The following is a 14087-nucleotide window of genomic DNA, read 5'->3' on the forward strand; positions in this document are numbered from 1 at the left end:
GGAAACACTGAATCCCTGGGAGCCTTGTTTTTTTTATTCTAAAAGGAAGATTAGTAAAAACCTTGTACTTTAAAATGCGTTTTGACTATTAAATATGACTAAGTATGCAAAGTGCTTGGCACCCAGAACTGTATGTAACCCTGGTTTCCCCAGTCCTCCTCCAGAAGCCTGTGGCTGCTCTTGAGGCTGGGAGGAAAGTAGGATGGGAAGGTAAGGGAGACACACTCACCTTACAGAGGCAAGAGTTTGAAGCTCAGGCAGGTCAATGAGTGGATGGAGGAAACTGCTCTCTAGAGCAGTAAAATCCTGGAGGTATGGGCAAGGCAAACAAGAGGGAGGCAGATTTCTTCTGAACTACATCTCCCGGGATGCTCAGTAAAAGGGAGCACCCCGCCCCGCCCTGCCCCGCCCAGCCCTACTCAGCGGGCACCGCCCACCCAGCGGAACCAGGCAGGGAACACAGGCTACAAGTGCTGCGGCTGGGTAATAGCAGACTTTTTCCCCGAGCCTAGCGGACGCGACTGCTCCAGACTGCAGCTTCACTGGGTGGCCAAAGGAGGAGGTGAGTAACAGAGAGTGGCATGGGGAGGAAGCGCGCAGAGTGGAGAGAGAGCCCGAGCCTGGAGCTAAAAGGAGCCGGGGCACACTTCCCCACTCCCCGCCCTAGGTGCCTGCAGGAACTCAGTGGACGCAGCTAGACTGCAGGTGCCTTGATGGGCCAAGAGTTCGCTGGGAGGACTGATTGATCCCGCAGTCTGCTGGGGGCTCCGCTATCGAGTGCGGACAGTGGGTCTTTTAAACCCAGCGCGCTCATCCTTCAGCCAGCATCCCACATCCCTAGGTGGTCTTCTGCAGACCAGCTTTGTCCCTGTCAGTTCTGTCCATATTTTACTGCCTTTAATTGAGGCGCAGCAGACTAGGGAAACGCTGCCTCCTGCCTTGGAGGTGCAATCTCATTAACTGAGCTTTTAAACAGATCAGAGAGAGGAGGGAAGGGGGAGGGAAGAAGAGACCTTTAGCTGGTCCCCTGGGATTATCCATCCTTCACTGAGCTGGATTACGGATCTGCAAATCGACTGTACAGTTAGTGAGTCTCCAATACAGCGGAAAGAGAGAAAGGAAAGGAGAGGGAGAGAGAGCGAGAGGAAGAGAGAGATAAGTGAGAAGTTTCGTAAAGGACCCTGCGGATTTTATCTAAAAGAGTGTAATATGATTAGTTAATTGTGCCAAAGGTTAATCAGAGCGACTCTTGCCTCAGGGACTCATCTGTGAGGATTTCTTTTCGGTAATTGATGAAACCGGTCTCCATCGCCTATTTCATTGACGGATCCTTCAGTAGGGGCTTGTCCACTTAGCACTGATCCCGTTATGGTTTTCTTGCACTTAGCACTGTGTTTTTCTCCTTTTTGTCGTTGCTCTTTTTGTATTTTTAGTGCAATGGATGTCGGAGTGGGGTGGGAGGGATTGAAGTACAGCAGGAAACATGTAGAATTTATTTTCCTTTCTGTGAGCTGCCTGGCTGTCTTAGCCCTGCCTTAGGGCTGTCTTGCTTGTACCCTCTGTTACCAGCTTTTGGAGTTGGGATTTTGACCCCTACTCCTCAGCCGTGGGATAAACCACTCTGGATTGAAATAAAACAAAAGAAGTCCTCGATTAAACCCCCTATATTTAGTGAGAGTGGAGGGTGAATTTTTATTCCCCTGGAAGCTAGAAGAGGCAGGAAAAGATGGACAGATGGCTTTCTGTTCAACAGAGTTCTGTCCTATCAAGGCTCTTGGTGCAGTGGAGATGAAATCGTTTCTCACTTCTTTGCCTTGATGTGATGCTGTGGGTTTATCTTTTTTCCCCCATCCAGAAGTGGCCACTTTCTTGGGTTTGTTTGTTGGCAAACTGTCGGAAGAAGTGACTCAGAGCTACTGAGACTATTGTGAGTGGAGCAGCAGATACTCTGTGGGAGCAGGCAGTATATGTGTGTGAAGTGGACAGGCTCACTGTGTTTTGCAGAAACCATGCTGAAGTGTGTAAGCTGCCTCTGTGGAACAGGGAGAGGATCAAGCAGAAAAGTGCATATTAACACAGGGCCTTGGGCTGTGTGCAGTGGCTGCTAGATACATGAATAAGTGAATCGCTAGAACTGATTCCTCTTGTTGGTCACTGGGTGATTAAATCATCCTTTCCATTCACTTCAGAGCCTCTAAGTCAGGGTGCTGATGCAAGGGCACCTAGCTGATAGGAGCATGCATTTATTAAAGTGAATCTGTGTTAGAATCTGTTCTGATCTTCTCTGAACTGGGGTGGAGATATACACTCGAACTGAATTGTTAGGAACTCTGCTTTTGCTCAAGACCTCCAGAAATTCAGCAGCTCTGCTAAAAAACAAAAACAAACAAACAAAACAAAACAGCCCTGCCTTTCTCATTTGTGTCTTTCTACAGGAAACTTGCCTTCTCATTTGAGGGATTCTGTCACGGGAATGTGTGAGTCCCTGGATAAATTTGGCTTGGTGACGGCAGTGTGCTCTCCCCAGAGATTCTGCCACATCCACCTTGCTCCTTTTCTGCCCTGACATCTAACCCCTGTGACAACTGAGGAGATTCGCCCCTTCCATGATCTTCTGCCCCCAGGTTCCCTTTCTCATTTTTGCCCCTCTCAGGGGAACTGAGGAACTGAGGCCAAGGTGTCCTCAACCAGCCATGGCTGTAAAGGAAACAGGGACCAGAGGACCAGGCCTCCCTTCTGAATGGGTGTAGATCCTGCCAGGTTTTTATTTGTGTTGCCACTGGTAGAACATTTGTAAATTTCTGGGAGAATTCTAACTAGCTCCCATGGAGCTCCAGTCCCTGACTAAGAGGAACAGCCCAGTGGAGCTGTGCAGTGCTGTGGAGTGGAGCTCAGGAGAGGCTCCTGGTAATCATGCAGAAGAGGCAGCCATCAGAGCTGCTCTTTGCTCCACACCGAGGACATCTGTGGTCGAAGTGTCTAAACTTAGCCCTTCTCCAGCATCTCCAACCTCCTTGCTCCAAGACAATGATATTCTGACAAGTTTCTTCCCTTCAGGACCTTCCGACTCAAGGAACAACCAAATAATGGCAGATCGTAAAGTTTGCAATTGTTGCAGCCAGGAACTAGAAACTTCTTTCACTTATGTGGATGAGAATGTCAACTTGGAACAAAGAAGTCAGAGGTCCCCAACAGCCAAAGGCAGTAATCACCCTGGAGATCTTGGATGGGGAAACCATAATGAATGGTCCCAGGAGGCTCCCATGTCTTTGATATCTGAAGATGAAGATGATACAAGTTCAGAAGCCACATCTTCAGGAAAGTCCATAGACTATGGTTTCATCAGCGCCATCTTGTTCTTGGTCACTGGTATCTTGTTGGTGATCATTTCTTACATTGTCCCACGTGAGGTGACAGTGGATCCCAACACAGTGGCAGCCCGGGAGATGGAACGCCTAGAAAAGGAGAGTGCCAGGCTAGGTGCACACCTGGACCGCTGTGTGATTGCTGGCCTCTGCCTCCTCACACTGGGGGGAGTCGTTCTCTCATGCTTGCTAATGATGTCTATGTGGAAGGGGGAACTCTATCGTCGAAATAGATTCGCCTCCTCCAAAGAGTCTGCCAAACTCTATGGTTCTTTCAACTTCAGGGTGAAGACTAGCACTAATGAAAACTCCCTTGAACTGTCCCTGGTAGAGGAAGATGCCCTTGCTGTACAGAGTTAATTCTGAACTTTGTGAGAGACAGCCATGTGTTTTATATGAAAAAAAATAAGACAACTGTGTACTTCATTTGTTTGGCAAGAAAAGCTTTTTAGCTTTGTTTTGTTAGCTTTTTGCTTTGTTTTTGTTTTTGTTTTTTTCCCCACAAACTAAAAGCTAGTGAGTGTTTTGTCTCCAGGAATCTTGTATTAAGAAAGCTTATGTAAGTTGGAAAATAAACCATGGCCAGCTACCCTTGACTTACAAATTGGAAACTAATTTGCCAGTAATGATCAGGAGTTTCTACTTCTATAGCAAAATACTTCCACGGACGAAATATACAAGAGGTTTTGGGACTCCTGCATAATGGGATCACTTGGTGATCTAGTCTGTGAAACATAAGCACTAGTTAAATAGTATGGCTTACATTTAATTCCCAAGGGTGCTTTTCCATTTTCTTGTTAAATTTTCTTCCTGTAATTTGGCTAAACACTAAAATGTAGACTTTGAAAGTGTGAATATTTTGAAACTTAAGAATGTTGGTTATTTTCTTAAAGTTATAAAATATTTTATTTTAAATTATTGCTATATTTAGGAATGACAGCTATGTCATGAATATGTATCATCTAATAAAGAAAATGATACAAATCATCTTCAGACCCACATGCGGCTAGCTAAGCATCAGCAGTAGGTATTTTCCTTCCTCCTCAATGAAGTAGAAATGTTTGTTAATACATATTGTCTCCTGCTTGTGGATTTGCATTCAGCCTGATGACCTGTACCATTGAAATCTTTAGTACTTCTTTTATATGTATGGGAAAACATATTTTTAAAATATATCTCCTGGCAGCCCAACATCTACATGGGTCTGATTCACAGTGTTCCTGGCAGTCTTCCAGGTGACATGTGGAGAAAACCTCCAGCATAATCACAGCTAGACTCTTGAAAACTATGTCTAGCATAAGCCATTACTTAAAGGGTCCCTAATTAAGCTTATACCCAAATCTTACACTGGAGAGAGAAAAACTAAACCCAACAATTTAGTGGGAGTTGTGTTCAGCACTAGTCCTGATTCTTCTTGACAAGGTCTAAACATCATTCTGAGAATCTTCTACATTGGGCCCTTACAGACCATGTTCTTGCCTCATAAAGTGCAAATGTCTAGTTTACGGGAGGTCCTGTGGGAAAGGTGGTCAGGAAAGGGATGGGAAATGCAGCCTAAGAAAGATCTTGAATTGCACTGATGTTCCTTGAAATGGCCCCACCCTCCCACATAGGTGTTTTCATTAGTATGCTACAAAGACAAGTGAGTTCATTCTTTAAGAGGACTGGAGCCAGGAAAGGGTATGAGTGAGGGGATGAGCTAGTAAATAAGGTATTTCATTGGAGATTCTTAAGTCCACCTAAATCTAGTGAAGACATATGTGTTGCTATTGAGGATTTTGGATGAACTGTATGAGTTAGTGTATCTATACGAATGAGCTCTTGTGGATATCAGAACAATTTGTTGAGTTAAAGGAAAATGCAGTAAGGGAAGGTGAGATAGGGATGGCAGTCATGTCATAGAATTCCTAGGTAAAAATAAAAAAAAGTGTGGAATCTATATAGCCCCATTGCCTCACCTTGCAAAATAAAGGACTTGACCATGAAGTACTGGCTTACTGAGCCACAAAGTACTAGAAAGAACTTTCATTTTGTTTGCTGTAGCTGTTCCTTTGTGTTTGTTTTTCTGATTCTCATGCCATCCCGGCTAAAGGTACATTCCCAGAAGTTTAAAATTTACCTTCTAGAGGTATATTCAGTTTTGATTGCTAGTCTGCTTGAGGACTTTGGCAATGTTGAAGTAAGAAGGGAATAATGTACTTATGAGTGAGTAGCTATGAGATGTGTTCAAATTGTAACAACAAAACTTGTAAAATAGAATTTAAGCCCATTTAAAGCCAGGCCTGGTAAGCCAGGCCTGGATCCCATTACTTGGGAGGCTGAAACAAGGTCAATGAAAGGTCATGGCTAGCTTGGACTACATAGTAAGTTTCAGAACATAATATGGAGTAAGATTTCATTTCAAAACATCAGAATATAATAAAATATTTGTGTTTATATGAGATCTCTGAATTGTTTTTAATTATTTGTAAACCATAATTAATTAGTTGCATAGCAAATGAAACAGACCCAGTTTATGATCCAATTTTCAGCTATTAATGAGTTTGAAAATTGAACATGAAGGCTGTATTTTCAAACCTCTAAAACTGATGATAAAGGAGAAAAAAGTCAGTTCTTCATGTAGGAAAGTTAATGAACTCACTGTGCAGCTAAATCATATAGGTATACTCTAAAGGCAGCATTTTTTAAAGTCCCATTTCATAAAAGAAGATTTTAAATGAAAAGTTGGCAAATGTTTGTTTCTGCATTAACCAAAACTGCTCAAACAGAGAACATGACACTTAAAGTTTCTGCTGATATGAGGGAAGGGACCAATTCAGAAAATCACCCCGATGATTCCTTTAGGTTATGCTGATGTAATTCTGATAATTGCCTTAATCCACTTTCCTCCAGGTAGTCTGTGTGTTGCCCTCACCCATTCTGTTAGTGCCTGACTTTGAGATTACTTGAATTTAAAGTGAAATTAAGGAATGACAAGGCTCAGGGGTACAGCACTTGCCTGAGTCGATCCCTCAGCAGTGCAAGAAAATGATAAAGATAAAGGTAACACAGGCGAAGAAAATTTCTGAACTTTCTGCACTGTTGGTTTCAGTATGATACAGAGTGGTTTGGGTACTAGGATTGCTTTGGCCTGATCATGTGAGAAACCAGACACTGACTGAGGCCTACGCTTTGACCCTGGAACTTTCTCAGGTTTCCTGGATATGGTGCCCATTGTTGTCTGTGGAAGCTGCGTTAAGCTTCCTAACATTACTAATAAACGACTCTGTTGTGGGCGTTAGAAATGGCTGCCGAGGTGGCGTAGTTTTCTTTGCAAGGCTGTTTCTGTGGCAGCCATTTGAAGCACCTGACACAAGCATGCAATGTGATGTGCTGGTCATTCATGTGAAGCTGTGTTTTCTCCAGGCTACTTACTAGATATCTGATTTATGAGTTAGAAGACTAGAGGGTACCTAGGAACCATCAAGTTCTCTTTGGCCAGGGGTGTTTTCACCCAAGTTAGTGCTAAGTCCCTGAATTCTGTAAAACCCAGATAACTTTCCTTGGTATCTTTCACTTAAAATATCTGAGCCCATCCTGTCCCTTTTTAAAAAATCTGTTTTGAGGCCTGATTTTACCAGGGAACTAGCATATATCTTTTGAGGTACAAATGTAAACAAACAAAGTGCCCTACTAATTTTTTGCGCCTTTCTTTCCTTTGCCCCTAGAGTGAAGTCAAAAAAGTAAAATTGTAACATGATGATCAAATATCAGGAATTAAGGATTGGAATACATCTATATATTTTTGCTTACTATTAAATTTCTTTACAATAAGAAAGCATTCTAATCAATTACACATAAATATTCGGGCCTTCATCTCACAAGTGTACACCCTATTATCTGGATAATGTAACTCTTATCTGGATTAATGGTCAGATCAAAAGAGAAAATCTCTGTGTATCTATTAGAAGATTTTTCAGTCTGAACATTTCATTCTTCTGCAGCAACTCAAGCTATCACAGAAATGTGTGCTGACAAAGGGATTCACAGTGCTTGTCAGTGGTTCCCTGGTGGCAGCAAGATATGATACCATCTGCTGGATCTGACTGCACCAAAGGATGAGACACAACCTTACAGCTTCCTGGAATTCCTTTAGCTTTTATAAAATTGGGCATAAACAATGACCATGATGAGAAGAATTAAAAAGAAGTCTCAATGTGTTTTTCTCAGCACCCGGGAACTCATAAGACAGATAATTAACAGTTTTCCCTCTCAGACTATTTTCAGCTATATCATTTTATGGTCTGTACATTATTCTATAAAATCTCTCCTTTAGCTTTTATGGGCATACAACTTTGGAATTAATTTGCCTGACTAACATCAATACTGTCAAGGGGAAGGCGCTACTGCAAACACACAGAATTGCTTTCAAAAATTTGTGACTTAACTTAAAAGCATACTCATGGCTTTTGTTAAGTTTGCAGGCTGATGTGTTCAAACCTGTATATATGTTAGGGTATGTTTTATAGGTACAGAACTTTAATATCCCTAAGCTAGTCTTAGGCTAATCTATTGGAATTTGGCATGCCTTAAAGTTAATTTTTGTGAACAAGAAGTCTTTCACAGGTAATAATAAAGAATTTGGAATCAACATTAAAATTAGGTGCTGTAAGTACATAAACCTTTTTATATTTGTTTAGAGTCCCAGAAATGTTTTTGATTCATTTTTAACCTTGCGGTTACAAGCTCATAAGTGTGTGGAGTATTTATAAATTATTTTACCTTGAATTATAATTTTCCTACCTAGAAATGTAAACAGCATTGTTCATAGCACCAAAGTTGAGTGACTCCCCTGTGGCTCAGAAACAGCTAGTCTAACTTCCCATTGCTGTCTGATTACTTCCTACAGGCTGAAAAAAAAAAAAAAAAAAAAAAAAAAAAAAAATTGAATATGAAGGCAAAGATGGATTATTTCGCTGCTGTGTATTTCTCTGTGATTCATTTCTGGCTTTTCCATCTACTTTTCTTGCCAAATCAAAGTAATTGATGTCGATTGTGTGGTTTTTGATATTATAAAGGGCAATTGTGGAAGATTATGGGCTTTTCCTCATGGCTTTGATGCCTTATATGTCAATAGTGTGTCCTTATCATGTTAAAATAAAAAACATTTATTGAGATGTTTTTAGTGTGTTTAACTTTTATTGAAGTCTAATATAGTGCGTACTTGGTTTTTTAAAATTATCTTTTTAAATTATCCATGTACAAGAAAAAAATAAAAGTAATATTTACACCCAACTCAAGTGTAATACTTTTGCTACCAAGTATTTTGTATTTATGTAGTATATCTTGCACAGTCTTCACAGTACGTGATACAATTAGAGTGTCAAAATCAAGAAGACATGTCTTGAAGTTTGAATACCTGTTCATCTCCTCTTCTCTTATCTAGTTGTCTGTGCCATAGTTTCATTGTCTACAATATGATGTTATTTGCCTTATGGGATGTTTATGAAACCTAATTTATCTCCATGATAGACCCTTTTTCCTCTTCTCCCCACAATTCTTTTATACTTCCCTCTTCTATTTCTTTTCTTTCTTTCCTTCATCATCATTAAAATCATTATCCTGATCATCATTTTCAAGGATAAATACAACACTCCAGTGCTCATGCTTCCACCATTGTAAACCTACCTCCAAGACTTCTCTTTATAAGAGAAAAAACAATAATATAGAATGCTGTGTTTTGTGTACTTGCAGAATATAATGTGCAGAACACTTCGAACTCAAATTCTCCAGACTTTGAGTAGTTAGGGCTCTGTTCTGTGGCAGGAAATTCAGTTATATTTTGAATAGAAGAATTTTGCCAAACAGGAATTGAACAAAGTCCTCTTGTTTGATTGAACCCCCCATTCTTCTTCCCCTCCTTCTCCTATTCTTCTCTTTTTCTACATCAGCAGTGATGAAACCTAAAAGATTATGTGGAGTGATCTCTCCAGCAAAAGACTATTCTTCATTTACTCAGACTACAGAATTCATGTGCTTCAATTTATCTTTGACTTTTACTTAACCTTGCCAAACTATCAAAAACTACTCTAAATACAAATGGTATTAAGAAAAATTGCAGTTCCAAGACAGCCAGGGGCACACAGAGAAACCCTATCTCAAAAAAAAAAGGCAAAAAGAAAGAAAGAAAAAAATTACTACAAATTGATTTCATTTTCTTCTGGAAAATTAAATAAAATATTAGGCAGTACCATCTGCTACTAAGTGGGTCCATGGCAAGGAAACCAGTGCTAGCAGAGAAGGAAGAAAGCAGAGCTAGCACCTGCCTTCAACAATGCCTTCGACAAATGATGATCTCAGAAGAGAATTTCCAGGTAGCAGAAAGAATGAAAAGGAGATGAGGTGACTGATGCTAGATTCTATAGAGATGAAGCTGACAGACATGTTCAAAACTTCATCAATATTGAAACCTTCTTTTAGAGATCATTCTAGAGAGAGAGCTGCTGAGGACAAGTTCAAAAGAGAATCATTAAGCTGAGAAAGAGAAGCTCTTGCATCAGAAAGATAACTCAGGTGTGGAAAAAAGAAAATTTGTTTATGAGCATTGGCACAGAGAATTTATGGGCAAGAAGTGGTGTAAATACAGGTGTTTCTTAAGAAATGTCCCTGTTGAGTCATGGGTCTTCATGCAGTTGAGCCTCAGAAAAACAACTGGTCACCTGTTTTATGCTAGTGAGAAGCAGGCTGAGGAGTACATACAACCTTCAAGCAAAGCTATGTCTAAATACTTCATTCAGATGTGGTCCTAGAGAATTAAAGACAAAAGACTTCTAGAGGGTTAACTGAGGTACATGGGAGAACAGTGGGCCATCGGTACATTCAGAAAGAAGAAAGGGGCCAGATAAAGGAATTTGCCTACAACTGTATAGAAGAGAAGGCTGCAGAATTCCTGTCTGGCAAAACCTCAGCACTTGTGTGGACCACATCCCTGCTCCATTGTCCTGTACTTTCTATACTGTGTAACTTATCTTTTTTGTTTACAGTTTGACAGGTCACAGGAAGAGACATCTCAACCCTCTGAAGAAGACTGTGTGTTTTGGAGGCATTAGTTTAGGAACCGTAAGCAATATGGTGATAGGAATTTCACTTAGGGTTTGAATCAGAACAAAATATAGGAAAGGATAGACCAGAGCAGACCAGGACAATGACACATCTTCCTTTCTCCTTGTAGAGTTGTTGCAGGAGGGCTTCTGCAATTATTAATCTTTATTTTCACTTGCCAAAATATCCCTCTAGGTCACTAAGAACATTTGGCTTTTTTCATCACAAGTGAATTAAGTTAGGCAATGCATGTTGAAACCTCAATTTATATCATGTTCAGTGTATAGTTTGCACATGGCTAAATAACAACTTATTCCAGAAACTAAAGCTTAAAAATAACAAAGCTTTTATGACATAGAATTCTTGTTGGTTATGTATTTGGGACCGGCTGGGTTGTGTGGTTCTGGCTCAGGGTTTACTCATAAATCTCCAGTCACAATGTTGTGCAAAGCTTCAGCCTTTCCTTTCTTTTCTCGGTTTGTATGATACAAATGGGCATATCCGTGTGAGCATATGTGAATGTGGGTACACGTGTGCTATGATGTATGTATGGACTCCAACAGGTGTTGGTCCTTGCCCTTCTCCTTGTTTGAGCCAGGTCCTCTGATTTGTTGCTGCACACACTGTTATCTGTTTCTACACTAGGTTTATAGACCGGCTAACTTTTACGTATGTTCTGGGTTTTGAACTCAAGTTTTCCCACTTGCTGGCAAGCACGCTGCCCACTCACTGAGCCCTCTCTCCAGCCCAAGGGTGAAGGCAGTTGGTGTACTGACATGGATGACAAGGCTGTGCCTGGGACCTCAAGCCAGTCCTTCCTACAGTGACTTCTCATATAGGACCTCCTGCTTGTCTGCTGAGTGCCTCTGGAGACAAGCATTCAATCGGAAAGGAGGAAATTACAAGACTGATTATTTTATTGCCAAATTTTACAAATAAGGAAATGATCTGTCTATGCCGTTCCAGTTATTAAAGGAGTTGCTACATCCACCCCATAGTTCAGAAGACATGAATGAGATGCTACATTTTGAAATGAGGAATATCTTAAGAGATTCATATATATGTTAAAAAAATCTTGATGTAGTCCATGGCAGTTCAGTGTCCAGGTGGATTCCTTAGTAATGGGAACAGGGACTGTCTCTGATGTGAACTGATTGAACTGATTGGCATGATCTTTGATCACCTCCCCCTCAGAGGGATGCAGCCTTACTAGGCCACAGAGGAAGACAATACAGCCACTCCTGATGAGACCTGATAGACTAGGATCAGAAGGAAGGGGAGGAGGACCTCCCCTATCAGTGGACTGGGGGAGGGGCATGGGTGGAGAAGAGGGAAGGAGGGTGGGATTGGGAGGGGAAAAGAGGGAGCTACAGGTGGAATACAAAGTGAATAAACTGTAATTAATAAAAATAAAAATAAAAATAAATAAGGAAAAATCTTTAAACTCAACATTTTTCGAAACACTTTTGCTCTTATGTTATTAATTTATTACTTTTTATTTAACTATTTCTTTACTGTTTCTATTTTAGTTCCTATTTTTAAGAAATATATCTTTTATGTAGTTTATAGTAACAACATATTGCATTTGATCTTAAAAATGTCTGGACTGACTACGGAACTTTCAGACAAAATCAGGCTGTCATGTTAAAATGCAGGAAGTCAGAAGTCAGTGGATGTGGGCTAAAATAAAACATATAAGTGCCCTAAATGAAGAGCTGATCACTTTACTTCAAAAGGTAAGATGTATTTCATAATTTGGGTACTCAGCCCTTATCTTTTTTTAAGCTATTTATTAATTCTTTATGAATTTTCATCATGTAGCCCAATACCACTCATTCCTTCATGTGCACCTTCCGCCCTTGCAACTTCTCCTCCAAAAGAAAATAAAAAGAAAAAAGAAAAAACAAAACAAACAGACGAACAACTAACCAAACAAATACAGATCTTGTTTTGGGAGCTGTCGTGTGTCACAGTGTGTTCCACAGCACGCTGCTTTCTCCACACACCTTTACTTGCAGAGGTTCATTGCAATGAGTCACTGGTCTGGTTCAAGGCCTCTGGCCACCGCCACGCTGTCAATACTGGATCCTTCTTGGATGTAGTGTTGTTGCTGTACGTTATGGAGATCCTGGAGCTTTGATTCTGCAGGACCAGCCCCTTCACATCCTCCAGCAGCTCATGGGTTGGTAGATGTTGGGGTGGGCCAACTCAGAGCCCTGGGTGTGGGCCTGTGTGGCAGCTGAGTTGGTCAGCCCACCAGATCTGCACCCACACCATCAAGAGAGTTCTCCAGCGCTGCCCCTGCATAGCTCCACCAGTGCTGCAGCCCTCACAAGGCATAGCCAACCCTATTGCTCTCATGCCCTTGGGCTGGCTCACCAGAGCCCATGCCAGCAAGGCCAGCTCTATTGTGCCATCCAGGAGAGGTGAAGGGCCTGCTCTCCCAAATGCTGCAGCTGGAGAGGGGCAGGTTCAGTGCTACCACTCTTAATGACCTCGGGCATCCATGTCACCAGGGCAAGCTCTACTATGCTGCCCAGGTGGGGTGTGTGGGATGCCAGCTCTCCTGAGTGCTGCAGCCAGTGAGGGGCAGGGACAGCTCTCCTGCACCCACACTCTCAGGACAGTTCACCTGCGCTCCTGCTTCTGAAACCAGGGCCAATTCTATGTGGTGGGAAAGAGTTCTAGTCTCTTTCCATTTTAGTCACAAATCTGACCAATTCTCAATCAAAACACCCTATTCTAATTATCTGTTATATAAGGAATCCATCACACAGCTAATCAAAGTAATTAGAGAATTGACATTCAACAATAAAAATCAGCGCCAGTGAAAAGTTCCAGTGTGCCAGGCCGGGTTGTTAGCATCTCGTCACGCAATCCCCAGAACAGTGATATGAGTATTATGAGTATATGTTTTTTTGCATTGATGCAAATATATTTATATATGAATAAAAATGTTTTTGCATTGATGCAAGAAGCCATGTTCTTTCTGCTAATGATGGACTGCCATTTACATGTATAGCTCTTTTACCTTAACTGCCTGCCCTTTTCTGTGCCAAGCACTCCCCCCCCCCCCCCCCCCCCGGCCAACCATCCTTTCTCACTGAGAGCTCACAGCACTGGACTCTCTTTCCTTTAGATGACCAAGCTCGCAGTTCCTGTCTTACAGTTAACTCACTGTCGCCTGCCATACAGTGCCTTTAATTACTGCCTTTCATTACTTAAAATTTTCTATATATATATATATATATTATATATTATTATTTTTTACACTTTATTCACTTTGTATCCCCCCATAAGCCCCTCCCTTCTCCCCTCCCAGACCCACCCTCCCTACCCTGTCTTCATGCATGCCCCTTCCCAAGTCCACTGACAGGGTAGGTCCTCCTCTCCTTCCTTCTGATCTTAGTCTATCAGATCACATCAGGAGTGGCTGCATTGTCATTTTCTGTGGCCTGGTAAGACTGCTCTCCCCTCACGGGGAGGTGATCAAAGAGCAGGCCAATCAGATTATGTCAGAGGCAATGTGTCTTCCCATTACTATGTAACCCACTTAGACACTAAATTGCCATGGATTACATCTGCACAGGGGTTCTAGGTTATCTCCATGCCTGGTACTTGCTTGGAGTATGGGTGTCTGGG

The 14087-nt window shown here is 41.6% G+C and overlaps 1 protein-coding gene across 1 annotated transcript; it reads left to right on the plus strand.

Annotated features, from left to right (window-relative positions):
• Positions 1–423: 423 nt before the first annotated feature.
• On the plus strand, positions 424–8647 carry Tmem74 (transmembrane protein 74). Its single transcript, XM_021664071.2, has 2 exons — positions 424–562; positions 2436–8647. Exon 2 carries the CDS (start codon positions 2826–2828, stop codon positions 3723–3725), a length of 900 nt encoding a protein of 299 aa, XP_021519746.1. The 5' UTR covers positions 424–562; positions 2436–2825; the 3' UTR covers positions 3726–8647.
• Positions 8648–14087: the final 5440 nt, after the last annotated feature.

This window comes from Meriones unguiculatus, chromosome 8 (genome assembly GCF_030254825.1).
Source record: "Meriones unguiculatus strain TT.TT164.6M chromosome 8, Bangor_MerUng_6.1, whole genome shotgun sequence".
NCBI lineage: Eukaryota > Metazoa > Chordata > Mammalia > Rodentia > Muridae > Meriones > Meriones unguiculatus.

Excerpts from the sequence above, each read along its gene's own strand:
- Tmem74 (XM_021664071.2), top strand. The coding sequence starts at position 2,826 with ATGGAGCTCCAGTCCCTGACTAAGAGGAACAGCCCAGTGGAGCTGTGC.